Source organism: Cotesia glomerata, linkage group LG1 (assembly GCF_020080835.1).
Source record: "Cotesia glomerata isolate CgM1 linkage group LG1, MPM_Cglom_v2.3, whole genome shotgun sequence".
Taxonomy (NCBI): Eukaryota; Metazoa; Arthropoda; class Insecta; order Hymenoptera; family Braconidae; genus Cotesia; species Cotesia glomerata.
Window position 1 is genome coordinate 35,616,776 of NC_058158.1, and position 19,511 is coordinate 35,636,286.

The 19,511-nt window shown below is 29.2% G+C and overlaps 1 protein-coding gene across 1 annotated transcript; it reads left to right on the forward strand.

Moving 5' to 3' along the window:
• Positions 1-66: 66 nt before the first annotated feature.
• LOC123270921 (basic helix-loop-helix transcription factor amos-like) lies at positions 67-4,223 on the forward strand. Its single transcript, XM_044737091.1, has 3 exons — positions 67-1,337; positions 3,295-3,493; positions 3,603-4,223. Exons 1-3 carry the CDS (start codon positions 1,030-1,032, stop codon positions 3,876-3,878), a joined length of 783 nt encoding a protein of 260 aa, XP_044593026.1. The 5' UTR covers positions 67-1,029; the 3' UTR covers positions 3,879-4,223.
• Positions 4,224-19,511: the final 15,288 nt, after the last annotated feature.

Sequence of the window (19,511 nt, forward strand, 5' to 3'; positions counted from 1 at the left end):
TTAAAATTTATTTAAAATTAAAAGACCGTTGAACAAATTTAAAAAAACAAATTATTATAAATCAAAAAATTTAAATTTTACAAATTAATCAAAACGAATCAACAATAAAACCTAAGTGCGTAAAAAGTAATGCAAAATCATAACCAGCTTAAATTGAAAATAAATCATGTGTCGAATTGAACCTGTGCGAAGCCTGAATGAGGTGCGAATGGTTAGCATCCACCGAGCTCGGACTGTTGATACTTAACTTGTATGAACTCGAGTTTCATCAGCTGGCACCCGGTGAAACTCCCTCGACTTAGGATTTTATTTTTGTAGTGTCTCATCAGCCTGCTCGAGGTAACGTCTTCCCCTATCCTCCGAGTCTTTTTCTCAAAAAAAAGCTTTTTTTCCGACTCACGGCTCCCCACGCGTCAGACACGTGTGCAGGTATGCGAGACCAACCAGCTAAGCAATCAAGTACCAGGGAACAATCTAATGAAGGTAAAAGGTACGAGAGCGAGGGAGTCGAACACATATACTGTTCGGATCAAAGTGCCACTTGCCATTGACGAGAAGGGTAACCGGCGAGGAAAAGGGAGACGAGGCACGGATAGAGGGGGGGGAGTGTGGTTTTATATACATTTAAAGTTAACTTACATTTAGGCATAAGTCGGGTCTCCCTCTACTCCAGCTACTCCAGAAAACCCGGGCAGGAGCACCAGGTGCACGTTATCTAGGGATGAGCACGAAATGAGGTGGGACCATATGTTGATGCATTGGAGAACGCCCTGGCACGCGCCACACTCAAACTCGAGCCTTTGCCGAGCGAGGACGAGCTCTCTCTTCTCTTATCTTGTATTTATTGTTGATTTAATTTTTACAACTATTTATTCCGATAAATAACTTCGTGGTTTGGTGATAAATGTCCCTGTGATGTGCATCGAATGATTTTTTACCCGCCGGAGGACATTCTTCGCGCGGGTAATCGGTAAAAAAAAAAATAAAAGTGCGAAAATATTGGTATTACACGATAATTGACCACCGACAATGGCGCTCCTGTCAAATCAAGGAATCTATCATCAATCAACGGACATGATCAACAATTACCAGACGGGAAATCGATCCTACGGAGATCCGCTCTATCCATCACCGTACAACTCTCCAGACTACGACAATTTGCCAGGCTACAGAGAACATTACACCGCGAATCTTGAAGTAAATGTTAATAATCTTACGCCGAGGAGGGATTTAGAAAACATCGAGTTCCCCAGTGATCAATGTCATGAGTATGCTAAAACTCCAGAGGGATATGAAAGAGAGCCTTACGGTGTTCTTACACCTTTAACACCACAGAAGTAAGTCATGTTTTTAATTGCTCGTTATAACATTTTGCTATTAATGTTTTGTCATTAATTTATGAGATGAGTTGATGATTATATGTTTGCTGGTTACTGTTTGGTTTTCAAGTAAATCAAGGGGTTTTTATCGAAGATCATAGATCAGATCATATATGGTTTAAATCATAGAATTTTATGATTTAGATACAAATAAACAATGATAAAACTTAATTTTTTATTAGAAATTAAAATATCATATATTAGTAAAAAAAAAACATTTATGAATAAACGAAACTAGATTTATGGACAGATAAGATCATATATGGCTGAAGGTGAATAAGAAAAATCATATGTGAACTTATATGATTAAAAAACTATAAATGATCTTGAATTAAGGCTTATATATGATCACATATGTGGAAATAAGACTATATGTGAACTTATATGAACAGAAACATTATATACGACCGTATATGGATATACATGAGCATATATGAACAAAAAACCATATGTGATCATGAGCTAACACTTATAAGTGGTCACTTATGAAAAAATAAGATCATATGTGAACTTATATGACCAAAAACTATATATGATCTTGAGTTAAGGCTCATATATGATCAGATGCATGAAAATAAGTCCATATGTAAACTTATATGGACAGAAAAATTATATGTGACCATATATAGATATGTATATCTATACACAGGATAAAATATGTTCTTGAATCAAGTATATCAAGTAGAAAAATTCTTGATTTGAGGAAATTTTACTCGATTCAAAAATTTTTCGTTTTGGTTCAAGACAATTACCCTCTTCAAAATTATATTCTTGGTTCAAGAATTTTTCTCTTGAATCAACTTAATTTTTTTTTCAGTGTACGTAACCATATATGAACAAAAAACCATATGTGATTATGATTTAACACTTTTAAGTGGTCACATATGACAGAAAAGATCACATGTGAACTTATATCAACAGAAAAAATTGTATATTAGGGTGCGTCAAAATTTAATCTTCGAAAGCAACCTTTTAAAATTGAAATTTTGAGTTTCGCTTTTAACAGGAGCTGTATTTGGGCATTTCCTGATATATTTTCGTGTGTCACAATTTATTTAATATTCACAGAATTTTTTAACAGGAATTTCGTTTGGCCAAATTTTGAAATTTCAGAAAAGTTGCTTCAACAAAACTCCTGTTAAACAATAATGTGAGCATCAAATAAATCCTGACACATCAAAATATCTCAGGAAATGCCCAAACCTAATTCCTGCTAAAAGCGGAACTCAAAATTCCAATTTTAAAAGGTTACTTTTAGAGATTAAATTTTAACGCACCCTATTGTATATGGCCATATAAGATCATATAAAGAGTTATACATGATTATTAGGGTGTGCCAAAATTTAACTTCTGTGATGGACCTCTTAAAATTGGAATTTTGAGTTCCGCTTTTAACAAGAGTTGTGGTTGGGCATTTCCTAAGATATTTTGAGCGTAAAGGATTTATTTAATTATCATAGAATTTTTTAACAGGAGTTTTGTTGAGGCATTTTTACTGAAATTTCAGAATTTCAAAATTTGACCAAACAAAACTCCTGTTAAAAAAATATATGAAAATCAAATAAATCCCTTACGCTCAAAATATCTCAGGGAATGCCCAAACACAATTCCTGTAAAAGCGGAAGTCAAAATTCCAATTTTAAGAGGTCCATCACTGAAGTTTAAATTTGGCACATCCTAATGATTATATATAAATAAACGAAACCATATGTGATAATTTATGAAATTCAATTTAATATTGATTAAAACTTCATAAATTATGTTATGTATAAAAAATATATGGCCATTATATATGATAAAAATTTATATGTTCACATAGAAACACATATGGTAGATATAAATTATTTAAAAAAATTTTTTTGCACTATTTTTTAATGGAATTATATTAATAATAAATATTAATATATGATTACAGATTTGTAACTCATGGATCTGTTGAACATATCACGTCACCAAGATCAACACTATATGAAGACAACTCAATGGAGTGTCAGGTACCTGTTTATTGCTACGAGACACCACCACAAGAACCCAGATACCTTATTGACAATGACACGTGTCAACGGAGCAGTACTGACGCAAGGAAAAATTATTGGGAACCTGTTGCAAGTCAGGTATGCATCAGCATTTCACAAAAAAAAATATATCTTTTTGTACAACTGGAGAAAGAAAGGAAGAATGAATTTGGATTAATTGATTTAATTGTTAATTGTTTGATTGAAGGTCCAAGACTCGCCAACTTCAAGCCCCAGAAGAGGAAGAAGAAGGTCCCGAAATGTCCCTCCGTCGCCCAGTATCGTAAAACGCCGACGATTGGCGGCAAATGCCAGAGAAAGACGTCGTATGAACGGACTTAATGACGCATTTGATAAATTACGCGAAGTGGTGCCCAGTTTTGGCGCAGACCACAAATTAAGTAAGTATGAAACGCTCCAGATGGCGCAGAGTTACATCGTTGCGCTCTGCGAATTGTTGGAGCAACACGACGGTAAAGTTTGAGGCTTCTAGGAAAATTTATACGTTTATATTTTTATATAAATAGATATATTTAGTTTTGTACTAATAGTAAATAGAATATAATTTTTAAAAATCCGTTGATTTATCGTAATTTAAGTAGCTGATTAAAATGGCGTTGGCGAAGCGCAAGAGTCTCTAAACTCTCACGCGGGAGTTCGGGGTTCGAATCCCGGCGGCGGTCGAATAAAAAAATGTATATTTAGTTAATTATTTGTTAATTTGCATGTGATTAATTTATAAATTTTTTTTAATTATTTATTAATTAATAATTAAAAACAAACGGCTAAAAATCCAAAGAGTGTGAAAATCAAAATACTCGGCGCTTTAAAATTCAAAAGTGCCTTAAGTATATTTTTATTCAATTAGTTAGTTAATTTTATTCAATAATCAATTAGTTTCAATTTTAATTATTTAATTATCATTAATTATAATCAAAATTTCGGATAAAAATACCAATTGATAAATTTATTTTACAAAATTGGTATTTTTACCTTTTAAAAAAAATCAAAAAAAAAAAATTTTTTTTTTTCAATTTTTTTGCATGTAACCTCAATAGTTTGTTTTTTATTTTCTAGTCAATTGCCATGTTCTTTTACTTAATTTTCTTTGTGTTAATTTTCTTTTAAAATAATAACTGTAATTGTTTGTAATAATAATAATATATTGTAATAAGGTAATAAAGTAATGTAATGTAATAATTATTAAAAAATGTTAAATGTACGGAGAGTTAAAAGCTCTTTGTCCAAAGAAATTGTAAATTTATTATGTATTTTATTAAAGACATTATTGTATATTGTATTATTAATAATAAATAAACTTTTTCATTTTATTAAATAAAGAAATATGTGCGTACTCTTTTGTACTTAAATTAAATACAAGGTAATTACAGTTGTAATAAAAATTTCTTCCCATCCTCATTTTAACCCTTAGTGATATTGTTCTCTACCCTTATTCCCACTGTTCTTGTTTTTATTTTCATTATTTTGAGGGAAAAAAATAAATAAACGACTTTCGTACTTCCTCCGCAAACCTACTTCCTTCTTTTCCCTTTAAAGAATAATTCTCTCGGACGACTATCGCTGACAATAATATTAATATAAGAATAAAAAATAAAAAACGAGGTGCATTAACCACGAGATCCGGAGTAAGACCACTACTCTGGAACTTCTTTTGATATTTAACCTTAAAATTTACTCGGAGGATCGGAAGTCCGATTTACTCTTGAGACCATTGAAAAGCGAAGTAATAGGAAGTATAGAAGAAGCTAAGCAGTGAATTGAATGGCCAGAGGCATGAGGTATGAGGTAAGGTGGTATACATCAAAAACATAAGAGAAATGAAGACCGGTTGTCGAACAACGTCGACAGTGATCAGACAACATTCCGACCTGCCGGAACGTACAGGACAAAGATGTCGATGAGGTCCATGACACTGACAACGATCATCACAAAACGACAATTTTAAATCATCCTTATTATGATCATACCTATAACATATTTATATGTGGTACATAAATATCAGTCATAAGTTGTTATTATAATCATAATAATAATAATAATAATAATAATAATAATAACTATGATGAAAAGGAATTTGTGTACTTTTACTTTTTGCTAATTCCTTTCATGTAACAAAAGTTACATACGGCAATAAAATTTTTATTTGTGTTGTTTATATTGATTTCGGGATTGAAGATATGTCCGTAAATGGTTTTATAACATACTTTTTTTTTTTTTTAAGAATATGTCTTCTTATTTAGAAGTTTGGAATATTTTGGCAACATTTTTCTTCATTTTTATATTTATTCTTTTACAAAATAAAAAAACTTATTAAAAAATTAATTTTTCAGACCCAAAAAAAAGTTTCTTGAACCTTTGTTTAGAAAATCTAAAAGTGCACGCCACATAATCTCATTTTCGACAATAAATTTGATTAAAATAAATTAATAAAAAACAGAAAACTCTGCTATGGTTTAGTGGCGCCATAATTCTAAGGTAAGGAAAAAAAATACTATAATAAAATGTATGTATAGATATACAAATACACAGTCGTATCTTAGTTTTTTATAAATCTATATTATTAAGAGAATAAGAAAAATTTTGTTTTTAGGATAGTCATATGATAAAATCGGTTTTTTTAGTGAAATTTTGTGTTATTGTAAAGGTATCGACTTGAATTGAGGCCTTTTCAAGGTTTAATATCATTTTCACCGATAGTCAATTTATTATGATAAGTATTTACACTGCATTCGAAAATGCTCTATCACTAGAAACATAATTAAGAAATGATCTTGTGTCTTGAGAATTATTGACATTATTAAAGATATAAGCTCATCCCGATGTTACACTCATCGAGACCTTTCATTTGAGTACCCACATCAATTTTTCATATATTTATATATTTTATATATATATGTATATATTTATTTATTTATTTATTTCTTTATTGCTTGAAAACATCTCAACAGCCCGAAGGCCAATTACAGAGAATTCTGATTTACAATATGTAATACAAGAGGCGCGTTAACGGTTAGCAAAATACTTAACAATTATTAAGTTATTCAATAATAACAGAAACTTACATAGAATTTTAAAGAAATTTTAATACATTAATACACTAATGCTGGATGAAATTATTACATAATATAAGATATAATTTACATTATTATTAATATAAAGATATAATTTACAAACCTAATTGTTTTAGTGATACTATTTTCATCTAGTGTTAACTACCAGTGATGCAAGGGCACTGGGACTAATTGATGAAGAAGACTCAAGCAGGTCAAAATTATTACTTTGACGTACAATAATGTTACATGCATTAATCATTCTATATAATGGTGATGATGAAGTGAAATTATTTTTAATTTTTGGTGGATAGAAAGGCTGATCAGAGCGTAGTAATCTTTGAGGTACTTGTATAGGTATAATTTCAAGGAATCTGGGACATTCTATATTATTAGACAGAATGCTCGTCATAATAAGTACAGAAGCACAGATCCTTCTTTCTTCCAACGTTAAAAGATTTGTCTCTGCACACATGGCCAGGTAATCATTTCCCCTATCAGGATAAACTCCATATTTTTTAAATAAAAAGTATTTGACGAATTTTCTCTGGACTTTTTCAATGAGACTGATTTGCTTTTATAAGTTGGTGACCACACTACAGATGCATATTCTAATCTTGATCTAACAAGTGATATATAAAGGGCTTTAACGGCATTCAAGTTCTTAAATTTTTTGGAAGACCGAATCACAAAACCGAGAATTTTAGTCGTTGAACGTACAAGATTTGTGTAATGATCATAGAAAGTTAACTGGTAGTCAAAAGTTATGCCTAGATCATTAACTGTTTGGACCCTATCTAAAGTCATGCTGTCAATAGTGTAATCAAATAAAATTGAACAGTTAGATTTGTGAAATGATATTATTTTTACACTTAGTCTTGTTTAGAAAAAGTTTATTATCCATACACCAACTGGCAAATATATTCAGATTATATTGTAAGAATTCACAATCATTTATGAAAAATATATCAAAATGCGTGTGGGTACTCAAATGAAAGCTCTTGATGAGTATAACATCAGGATCAGCTTACATCTTTAAAAATGTTAATAATTAAGAACTAACATTGCTATCTTATCAACTAATTATATTTTTAAAGATATAAGTTCATCCCAATGTTACACTTATCAAGAGCTTTCATTTGAGTACCCACATCAATTTTTATATATTGATACATATTATATATATATATATATATATATATATATATATATATATATATATATATATATTTATATGTATATCGACGTTCTAATTAGCAAATTGCCTAACTCCATTTTAGACAGTCTTCCATTTTTACGAAAAAAACAATTAGTTCAAAATTTATTATCACTTTAAAAAACCATTTAATATCTAATAAAGGTAAAATATTTTGGTTTAAATCATTCAAATAATTTATAATTGGTCTATTGCTACATCAAAATGTTGAAAACTCGTCCTCTAAAAAATGAAGAGTTAGACAAATTGCTAATTAGACCGTCGATATATGAAAAATATATCAAAATGCGTGTGGGTACTCAAATGAACGCTCTTGATAAGTGTAACATCGGGATGAGCTTACATCTTTAAAAACATTAATATTTAAGACAGTACAGTGCAATTTAACAAAAATTCCTATTCAGTAAGGCAAAATTTTATTTATTTATAGTTCACAAGTCACGGCAGTCACATAGTGACTGCAAGGTTGCTAGTAATAATTAAACGGCAGTGAATTGAACGCTCTGATGACTTAAGAAAATTTGTAGTGTGTTACTTTAGATAATAAAAAAAAAAATAAATCAAATTCAGTTTAGACAAAACTGCTATTTTGACATGTCAAGTGTAGAACACTACCTCAACGCTTCGCTTTTGAGGTGTGCAATTAACTAGATTGAAAAAAAAAATCTAGAACCAGAAAAATCATTTTAAAAATTTTTTATACACATTTTTTATAATGGTCCATCTAAAATAGTAGAAATAAAGTTTTTATACGTTATTATACATGTTAAAGAAATAAAGATTTTTCCTGCTATATCAAATTAAACATAATAAATACTAGACTCTAAAGTTGAAGGGATCTCTAAACTACGCGGCGGATTTAATTCGTGTATAAACAAAATAACTAAAAATAAAGAAGATGAATGCATGATATGTTGGTGCGTCAGTATGTGTGACTTGTTAAAAACTGTCAGATGGTGAGTAAATCGGTAACGCTGCCGTGCACGTGTTACAGTACCAAAACACCTTTGACACCATAAGGACAGCGAAGATCGAAACTACTCCTTTTGTCCGTATACCTGCATCACTATATATTATAATATTATTTTATAAGCATCATCTGAGGACTGAAGACATGTTAATACTCGACTGTTGGCTCGCTGCCTAAAAACCGATATAAATATCTTGGTTAAATATTTAATCTGGTCACCTTGGGCCCATACTACTAAGGCCTCTTGATCTTTCTCGAAACCGAAACAATAACGTTTAATAAACGCAGTCAAGCTCCAAAAATAAAAGAGAAGAATCTAACAAACATGACAAAGGACTCGACTGTCTACAGATCTTTTATTTTTTCTACTTTTCTATTTTAGTAAATTTCTGTTTCCTGGCATTGTATCGAGGGCGGACTTGCTCGTCCTCAATTATCTTTTTACTCAGGACCGATCGCAGGTCAGTGAGGATCCTTTCCCTTTCGCCAGTGTGTTTAAAACTGTCCTACATTTGTACTTAATCCTTTTTTGATCTTTCATCATGTTGGTAAACTCTTGCTTTCTATTTTGTTCAATTCGATTGACCGATCAGTTTGTTTTCTGCTTCACAATGGAATTGTTTGCTCCCTAGGGTTGTGTCGCCGTTGGGATTAAAAGTATAGAATGTTTTTAACAAGTCAGAAGTCATTTATATAGTACTAAGGATTATACTAACAGAGTTGGAAATTAGCTGGGGGATTTTCGTAGAAAAATTTATATTTATTGAAAAAAATCTAGTGTTTAATTTAAAATTAATTTAATCTAAAATCGAAAAATTTTTTAGATGTTCTCTAAAATTTATTTAAATGAACTTTGACTATTTTTATATAAAAAAAATATTTTATCATTTTAATAAAAGTTATACTGATGAAAAAATTAACTTAATTCAAGAGAAATAATTTTAAATAATTAAATTTTTTTTAATAAAAAAAAAATTCTATAATTCAAGTATTTTTCTGCTTAATTCAAGACAATTAATTAAACTCTTTTATATGCATAATTTTTATTTTTAAATTGATAAAAAAATTTTAGTAGAATTAAATAAATTTTTTGATCAATTAAAATTTACTCGAGCTAAAAAAATTTTTTTTAAATAATTTATTAGCAATAAAAATCCTTAAAATGATTTTCTTGGTTCAAGAAATTTTCTCTTTAATTTTTTATCTAAATTTTCTGTACATTTTTATCTATATTGAACATATATTTTTTTGTGTAATATAATTTATCTTAAAAAAAAACAACGCATGTTACAAAACCAAACAAAAGGTTTTTTAACATTTATAAAAAGATAAAACCAAAAATTCATAAAATTAATTCGTCTCGATACATCCGGTTGTTAGAAAACAACGATTAAGCTGGTGTGAAAAAAAAAAAAGTATTGAAAATACTAAAAAGTCATTTTTGATTTACCGGTTTTCATGTTCGGATTATGATTCAGCGCTCGGTTTTGTCTTGAAAACCCGAACAAATTAAGACCAGTCGATATTATACCGAAAAGCGCGTGTATATTTTACCTTTTCAATAAAACAGGATTTATCTCTAATAGCTTGGGATTAGATTTTATTTAACGATTCCAAACCTTTTTAATCTCTAGACCTTTTTGGTTTTAGTTTTAGTTCTGGCTCTTGTTCTTCTGCTCCGGAAGCAAAGATCATCATTAGTCGGTATCTGTGTAGCCGAGCAACTTCTCGTCCTACGACAACTTTAAAGCTGCTTTCGTCGGCTTTTGTTTAGACAACACGTCCTAATTATGGTACCTGGGCTCATCTCGATCTGGTAAGGAAAATTTACGAAATTCTACGGCGATGACTAATCCTCGACTAATTTAAGTAAATAGTTAATTTTATTTTTGTTTTTCATGTGAATTTTATTAACAAGATAAAGTATCTGGAGATTTTTCAAAAATAAAATATTATTTAATTTACATTATTAAGAGAATAAAAAAGATTTTGTTTCCAGGATAGTCATATGATAAAATAAGTTTTTTTAGTGAAATTTAGTGTCATTGCAAAGGTCGTGACTTGAATTAGTGCCTTTTCAGAGTTTCATATCATTCTCAACGATAGTAAATTTATTATGATATTAGGCTGCATTCGAAAATAGTCTATCTTTGGATACATACTTGAGAAATGACCTTGTATCCCGTGAACTATTGACATTTTTAAAGATATAAGCTCATCTCGACATTACACTCATCGAGACCTTCCATTTGAGTACTCACATCGATTTTTCATATATTTATGTATATTATATATATATATTTATATATGAAAAATATATCAAAATGCATGTGGGTACTCAAATGAAAGCTCTTGATGAGTGTAACATCAGAATGAGCTTATATCTTAAAAAATGTCAATAATTAAGAACTCACTTTGCTATCTTGTCAACGATTGACATTTTTAGAGATATAGGCTCATCCTGATGTTACACTCATCGAGATCTTTCATTTGAGTACCCACATCAATTTTTCATACATTTATATATATTATGTATATGTATTTATGAAAAATATATCAAAATGCATGTGGGTACTGAAATGAAAGCTCTTAATGGTGTAGCATCAGGATGAGCTTATATCTTAAAAAATGTCAATAATGAAGAACTGACTTTGCTATTTTGTTAACTAATGACATTTTTTTTAAATATAAGCTCATCCCGATGCTACACTCATCAAGGCCTTTCCTTTCAGTACCCACATCAATTTTTCTTATATTTATATATATTACATTTATTATATATGAAAAATATATCAAAATGCATGTGGGTATTCAAATGAAAGCTCTTAATGAGTGTAACATCGGAATAAGCTTATATCCTTAAAAAGGTCAATAGTTAAGGAAATACAGTGCAATTTAACAAAAGTCATTATTTAATAAATCAAAATTTTCTTTATTTATAGTTCACAAATCACGGAAGTCATATAGTGACTGTAAGGTTTCTACTAATAATTAAATGATAAAAATAAAAATTTTTGGAACACTAAAATTTTATCAAAATATTCATCATAATTAAAAAAAAAGAATTAAATGTAATTATTAAATTTTTCTCCATATAAAAAAATCAATTTGGTTGAAGAAAAAAAATTCTTGAATAGAATAAAATTTACTTCAGAAAAATTCCTTCTTAATCACGTTAATTTGTTTTTATAAGTGCAGGAAAACAAAAAAAAAAGCAATAATTTTTATTTTTAAAATAAAAATCTAAAGTTTTTTAAATTTGGAATAATCAACTTCCCCTCAACGTCTTTATTATGTGATATGTGACTGAATGGCTCGAAAAAATAGAATAAATAAATAAATAAACAAAAATAAAAGTCAATAGACATCACGAGACCGGTTCGATAAATCAAAGTCTGCTTTGACGGCAGACTCGGCCTCCCTTGATGTTATAATTTCCAATCCTTTCTCTCCATATAGATATATTATATATATGGGTTTTTCAATCATTTCCGTTGGACCCTGCGCCTAAATTGCCTTAATATTCTTCTAATTATTTTGTATATTTTTTTATGAGAATAGCGCACATTGCGCAAGCTGAAAAATATGAACGGAGATCGAAATTTCGTAGATGAAGAAGTAGAAATTTGGAAACTAATAAAATATCTTAGACTGCGGTGTGAAGGCGGCACGCGCCTCCGAAATATGGCGAACAGGTGAACGGAATAACCCCCATTGGAGTTTTGCGGTATTTATATACGATGATGATATATAATATATATCTTACGTACTGTATTACGCCCCAACTCGCAGAAGTTAATGCTTATTGTCTGAGGAAGAATATCATGGAACGCACAGCAGGAAAAAGAAAAATACATGTTTCAGCGCGTGTTTCGTGAATCGCGAAAGATCCAGATGACGGCGAGCATAAGCTACTGCCTCCTTTCAATCCTCCATTTATTTGCTAAAATTTTTTTGATAGTCAAAAATAACAATGAAAACACTATCAGAGTCTGGAGAAAAATGTTGAAATATTTTTTATAATAGGCCGATATGGCGTCCAAATGGTTTTTACTTTTTTTGTTTGCAAGTTTAATAAGAATAATGTCTTTTTTGTGTTTTTTGATATTTCAATTTTTGGAAGATATGAATCAAGTTGTACATATGTTATTTGGATGGAACAAGTTATATAGTTTTCTGAAAGTTGTTAACGGGTTGTTTGACATTTTTTATTATTTCAACGGACAGCTCAAGCATAAAAATGGAGTATAATTTTGATATATGAAAGGAATAAATCACATATAAAAAGAAAAATTGAGTGGCTCAATTTTAAAAAATTGATTTTTATTAATCTGGTCGACAATTTTACGCTTTATAGAAATTTTATATCAAATTTTGACAATTTCAATTTTTTGTAGTAAGATTTTAAATTAAAATAAAATTATATTCAAGTACAAATAAATTTTTTTCAAAACTAAATCAAAAATCAAAGATACTTTTCGACATTGCGTCTTTATATTTAATTTAATTAATTGCACTGATGAAAAAAATTCACTTAGAAAAAAAATTTCGAACCAAAATCATTATTTTGAAGAACTTGTTTGTTTTGAATCAAGCAAAAAATTTCTTGACTTAAATTAAATTTTACAAACCAACTAAATTCTTCAAAATAATTTTTATTGTTCAAAATTTTTTCTCTTAAATCAATTCAAATTATCAAAAAAAATTTTTTTATCAATCTTTTGAACTTACTCGTCATTTTCCATTAAAATCATCTTAAATTATCATTTTTATGTATTTACATAACTGATTTTAATTTTTTAATTCTTATGTTCAAATATATACTCTTTTTGTATTTATTATAATTACATTCCAAATTTAAGAAAAAAGATTTTTTTCCTAATATTAAAAATTAAAAATTTTATTTTTTCATTATTTATACTTTATTATAGTGTACTTTATTATACTATTTTTTTCGTATACTTTGGCCATTTGGCTATCCTGCCTTGGCATTAAAATTGAATAATAAATAAATAAATTTCTTTAACAATTTAAATTTGTTGAAACTAATTAAAATTTTTTTCAAAAAAAAAAAATAAAATTGAGTAGATATTATTTTAAAATTCGAATAAAAATATCCTTATTCATTTTTCTATCAATCATATGCAGAAATTCAATCATTAGCTACTTAATATACGGAAAAAAAATTGAATGAAGTGAAAAATTCTTGAACCAACAAAATAATTTTGAAAAGTTTCACTGCTTTGAATTAAGACAAAAAGTTCTTGAATCGAGTAAAATTTACTTAAATTAAAAAAAATTTCTTAGTTTAAGAATTTTTCTACTCAAATCAAAAAAATGAAGTTCTTCAAAATTATTTCCTTGATTCAAATAAATTTTTTTTTCTGTGTAGTTTTTCAAAATCCAATTAATAGTAAACTGCTGCATACGAGTCAACTAAATTACTTGAGAGAGCTATTTGTTGAAGACTCGTCTCGCCGTTCTCAGAGACTTGCTGAAAAAATTAATAATGTAAATTTTGAAATACCGAACTATACCTCGTCTTTTTATGAAAATTCATTTGTTGTATCGATTATACGTTTATGGCAAAATTTACCCGCAAATATTATAAACTCAAGTAGTCTTGATTGCTTTAAACCGGCCCTACTTGATTATTTGTTGAAATCAGATTTTGATCAATATTAAATTTATAAATAAGTAAATACGTTACACTTATAGATATTCCCGAGTCAAAACAGAATTCCGCCGCACCACCGCTGCACTACAGCCGTGACAATTTTGGTTATTTTATAAGTGCCGTATCACCGCCGCACCACCGCCGTGACAAGTAAAGAATTTATCTATTCGCCGCACTACCGCCGCACCAGCGCCGTGACAAGTAAATAAATTTCTATTCGCCGCACCACCGCTGCACCACCGCCGCACCACAGCTGTGACGCGCCCGGGTAAAAATAAAATTATTAATTTTACGAAAATAATAAATTTCGTTCGACCGCCGCACCACCGCTGCACCACCGCCGCACCATACCACTGTTTGATGGTATATACATTGAAATAATATATTCGTTGATCATTCAAATAGCTTAACTAAATTTTTAAGTTAAGTATGGCTTGCAGTGCGGTTGGCAATGTTCGAGACTTCCATGCAGACGATCCAGGTTCGAATCCCATCACAGTTCAATTTTTAAAATTCTTTCAGAGTATTTCGATAGGCGTACCGCTTCTGTGCAACCCGAGGACGAAATTAAAAATCTACGTCAACAATACGACTAAAAATCAATAATTTCGCGGTGCTTTTGGCCTGATTTAAAAATTTTTTTTAATATTAGGCATTCGATTAAAAGGAGGTTGATCAATAGGTCTTACATAAAGATTTCTAGTCGCATTATTTATTAATTAATTATTGCGTGATAAATTAATTATGATACCATTTTTGTGAAATTGTAGGTATGATTTAGCATTGGTGCGGCGGTGGTGCAGCGGTAGTGCGGCGATGCTAGGGGAGTAAATTTTAGCGTGCGGCGTAATAGTCCGCCAAACGGCGGTCGTGCAGCGGTGGTGCAGCGGTGGTGCGGCGATCGAACGAAATTTATTATTTTTCCGTAAAAATAATAATTTCATTTTTACTCGGGTTCTTAGTTAAATCTACTGTAAAAACTGTAAACATTGTAAATACTATAATTATTATAAACATTGTAAACATTATAAATATGTTAAAAATTCTTCTTTTCGAAATCAGTACGTTTATCATTTAATTACAAATATTGTATCTTAGCTATAGTTTATATCTGTACTTATAACACTATTGTTCTTTTGTATTAAACACTTGCTATTCGGCAATGAGCCTGGCATAATAATAAAGTAAACTATAAACTATAATATTTTTCTAAAACAAAAGCTATTAAAATGTTTGAAGTTTTTCCGCGAATGATAAGTAATTTTCCCTTCTCCAGTAAATTAAGTGTATCTAGATGAGACTACAGGGGAAAAAACGAGGGTGGACTGATAGGTGGGTTCAGAACTGGATTTCAGGAACAAAATAGATTTAGGTACGTTCAGAAACATATATGTATGTGGTATATCTTCAATATTTAACGTAGGTTAACTTCTCCCGGGGATCGCGGTGACTTTTTGGATCCTATCATGCCACATGGCACGAGCCGCTACGCCCCTTAATAAGGGATCGGGATGCTCGTTCGTGCCACTGTAGTGTTATAGTTATATGTAGTGTGGGGATCATCAGTACAGACAGAGACAGAGAAAAAATATATTGAGTCTGGACTGGCGGTGCGGTGTCATCTGTTGCTTCGGTTATACTTATACAGCCCCGTGGAGCGTGGCGAGCTCAATGCCGGTATATAAGATGTTGTAATTTCAAAAACACGAACTGCAATTGTATTTTAATACGCCAAGCACACAAAAGCCGCGTATTTTCATTTTTGCTTTTCAAACTCCTGTTGTAGTTCGCAAGTACTTCAATTACATCACCGATCGTAATAATTACTCTGCTTCGTACATTTCGGTGAATACGCTTCCGTATTTTTTGCAATCATTATCATTTTTTTTTCTTTTTTCTTAATAATATTATACACATGTCGCTTTTTTGCTGCGTAGGCCTTCAATTCATTCGCAATTCTTCGGAATCAATGCTCGATAATTATTGAGGAGCTCGTCAATAAAATCTTTGCTTTATTGTACTTCAATCTATTTAACTGAACTTAATCTTAATCATTGGTATTAAAAATTATTTGTAAAAGATAACAAGGTTCATTTTTATTTTGTTAAAAAATTAAAAATAATAAATTTACTTCGAATTTAAATAAAAGCTGAACAAATGTCTTGAGAGGACAGATAAATTTCTGAGGTGTATAATTAAAGAAAATTAAGAAACTTTTTATTGAAAAAGAATTCTTTTAATAGAGTAATAAATAAAACTAAATAAATAAATCTGATAGATAAGTATAAGGTAGTTTTCCCGGAGATAAATCGGCAGGCGTTGATAATCTCGAATAATAAAACGAGGAGTGTCTCCTTTTTTTTGAATCGTCGAGATCTTTTCAATTGCATTGACAACAAAGATCCATTAGCTACTTTTTTATTTATGGCTAAGACCTACAGCTGAGGTTATATAATATTAAATCTATAGTTTTAGGTAATTTTAATACTATGAAGTATTGTATTAGACTTTGGTCTGGATTGTTTTTAATTGATGGAAGACTTTTTTTGTTCAGTTCGAGGGAAGTTTTATTATTGATAAATGGGGCGTGAAATATTTATAGTTTTTAAAGTGACCTTTAAATAAATTTAAGACGGAATTGGAGTAATCAATAGAAGTTGTCTTTGAAAATTGAGTTTTTTAAATTTACTTTTGATAAATTTTTAATCAAAAATTTTTTTATTCTAATTTACTGAAGAAGTAATGAATTAATTTTTTTGAAACAATTTTCGTTATATTTTTCAGTTAAAGCAATTATTTTTTTATTTTTTGAAAATAAAATTTCATTTTTTATTAAATAATAAGTATTTATCAAATAATCTGATGTTAAAAAAATTATTAATAGAATAATTTATCAAAAAACTACTTAAAAATAATTTTTTAGATACATAATCAAGAAATGACCTAGTATCTTGTGAACTATTGAAATTTTTAAAAATATAAGCTCATCCCGATTTTACACTCATCAAGACCTTTCATTTGAGTATCCACATCAATTTTTCATATATTTATATGTATTATATATATGATATATGATGTATGATGTATTGTAGATATGTATATATGAAAAATATATCAAAAATGCATGTGAGTACTCAAATGAAACCTCTTGATGAGTGTAACATCAAGATGAGCTTATATCTTTAAAAACGTCAATATTTAATAAAGTACAGTGCAATTTAACATAATTAAAAAACTACCTTGTATCTTAACTATTGATATTTTTAAAGATATAAGCTCATCCCGATGTTACACTCATCAAGACCTTTTATTTGAGTACTCACATCATTTTTTCATATATTTATATATATTATATATATGTATATATGAAAAATATATGAAAATACCATGTGGGTATTCAAATGAAAGCTCTTGATGAGTGTAACATCAGGATGAGCTTATATCTTTAAAAAGGTCAATAGTTAAGAAAATACAGTGCAATTTAACAAAAGTCATTATTTAATAAAACAATATTTTATTCATCTATATTTCACAAGTCACGGCAGTCACATAGTGACTGCAAGGTTTCTGGTATTTATTAAATAATCTGATATTAAAAAAATTATTAAAAGAATAATTCATCAAAAAACTATTTAAAAATATTTTATTAAATGATTATTTAAAAAATTATTTAATAACAATTAATAAAGGTTATTAAATATTAAAAAATTTCTCTACCCACATTGTAAATTCATGATAAAGTAATCATGCGATAAGTAATTTAAAACTCGACACTTATTTTGCGGGATCGCGATTTGAGCATCAAAAAACCGCAAGTATATTAAAATGCGTAAATAATATTGTATGCGTATGGATAAATATTAAATTGAAATGAATTACTTAGTGAGTAATAAAATGTAATTTCAAGTCATGCAATTGATCGTTAGATTAAAAAAACAAAATTTCTTTGAGTATCAAAAACAAATTAAACTTTCAACATTTATTTTAATATTTATGTCAACAGAAAACAGAATTGACATTTTATTTGTAAAGTTATTTAAAGATGGTCATTGGGTTTAAATTGTTCGCGTGGCGGTCGCGTGGCGGAGATATAATACTACACGGGAAGTGCCTGTACGGTTGGATTCGAAGGAGAGAGAAAAAAGATAAGCAGATATCCTTCGGACCTGGGAAAGACAGAGAGGCCGAGGTTCAAATGAGAGAGAAATACGAAGAACAGAGAGGCGTATTATATTATATGGAAGCAATGTATAATGCTGCGTAGTGTGTGTGTATTTATATCGAGTACGCCGTGTCATGTGGAAGACAACGTTGGACCCAAGGGAGCGCAACGGCACGCGACACACAATTACCCTTCTCATCATTCGGTCTATGTACGCTTTCATACACTGGCACCCCTTGTAAATTAAAATGACCCATGTTTTGAGCAGTGCCCTTGGCTCGCTGCTTTATTATTGTTATTTTTATTACAAATGACGATACAAGATGTAATAATAAAGTTTTAGTCTTTTATTTAGTTTATTGTGTTAAATCTTTTGTGCTATTTTATGGAAATGGGATAGTAATTTATGCTGAATAGAGTGTTTAACTCTTCTATTTTGTTTATTGTTGCAAGGACAATTCTTAACTTGTAATTTGTAAGTTAATTATGGAGTTTTTTTATTCGTCTGGGTTTTGTTTAAATTTTTCTCGAGTTTTTCCCAGGGTTTATAAAAATAGTTCGTAGTTTTGTTTGAAAATTTATTATTTTATGAAAAAATTGTTATGAGACTTTTGTGATAGTTTCAGAATATAATTTATTAAAATATGTAATTAAATTACTTCTTAAAAAATTATTTAGCGTAATAAATTCATTGAAAATTTATTTAAAAATTTAATATAAATAATTTTAAGAAATTAATTAAGTATTTTATTAATTATTTAATGAATATAACATTTGAATAATTTATTTTATTAATATTTATGAATTTTGTTGATAAAATTCAAAATTTTTAAGAAAAAATGGACAGTCCAAGTCAAGATTCTAACACCGGACTTAATAATTACATACTAAAAATTCTAATCAATTAAATTAGGTGTTTAAAATTATAATATTGTAACTTTTAGTATTTTTGTTATAAATTTAGGTATATTACAGAAAGAAAAAAATTTTTTTTGAAGAACTACACTAAGAAAAAAATTAA

Coding starts and splice junctions, on each gene's coding strand:
- LOC123270921 (XM_044737091.1), top strand. CDS start 1,030: ATGGCGCTCCTGTCAAATCAAGGAATCTATCATCAATCAACGGACATG. Junction 1,338..3,294: donor ACACCTTTAACACCACAGAA/GTAAGTCATGTT, acceptor ATATGATTACAG/ATTTGTAACTCATGGATCTG. Junction 3,494..3,602: donor GGGAACCTGTTGCAAGTCAG/GTATGCATCAGC, acceptor GTTTGATTGAAG/GTCCAAGACTCGCCAACTTC.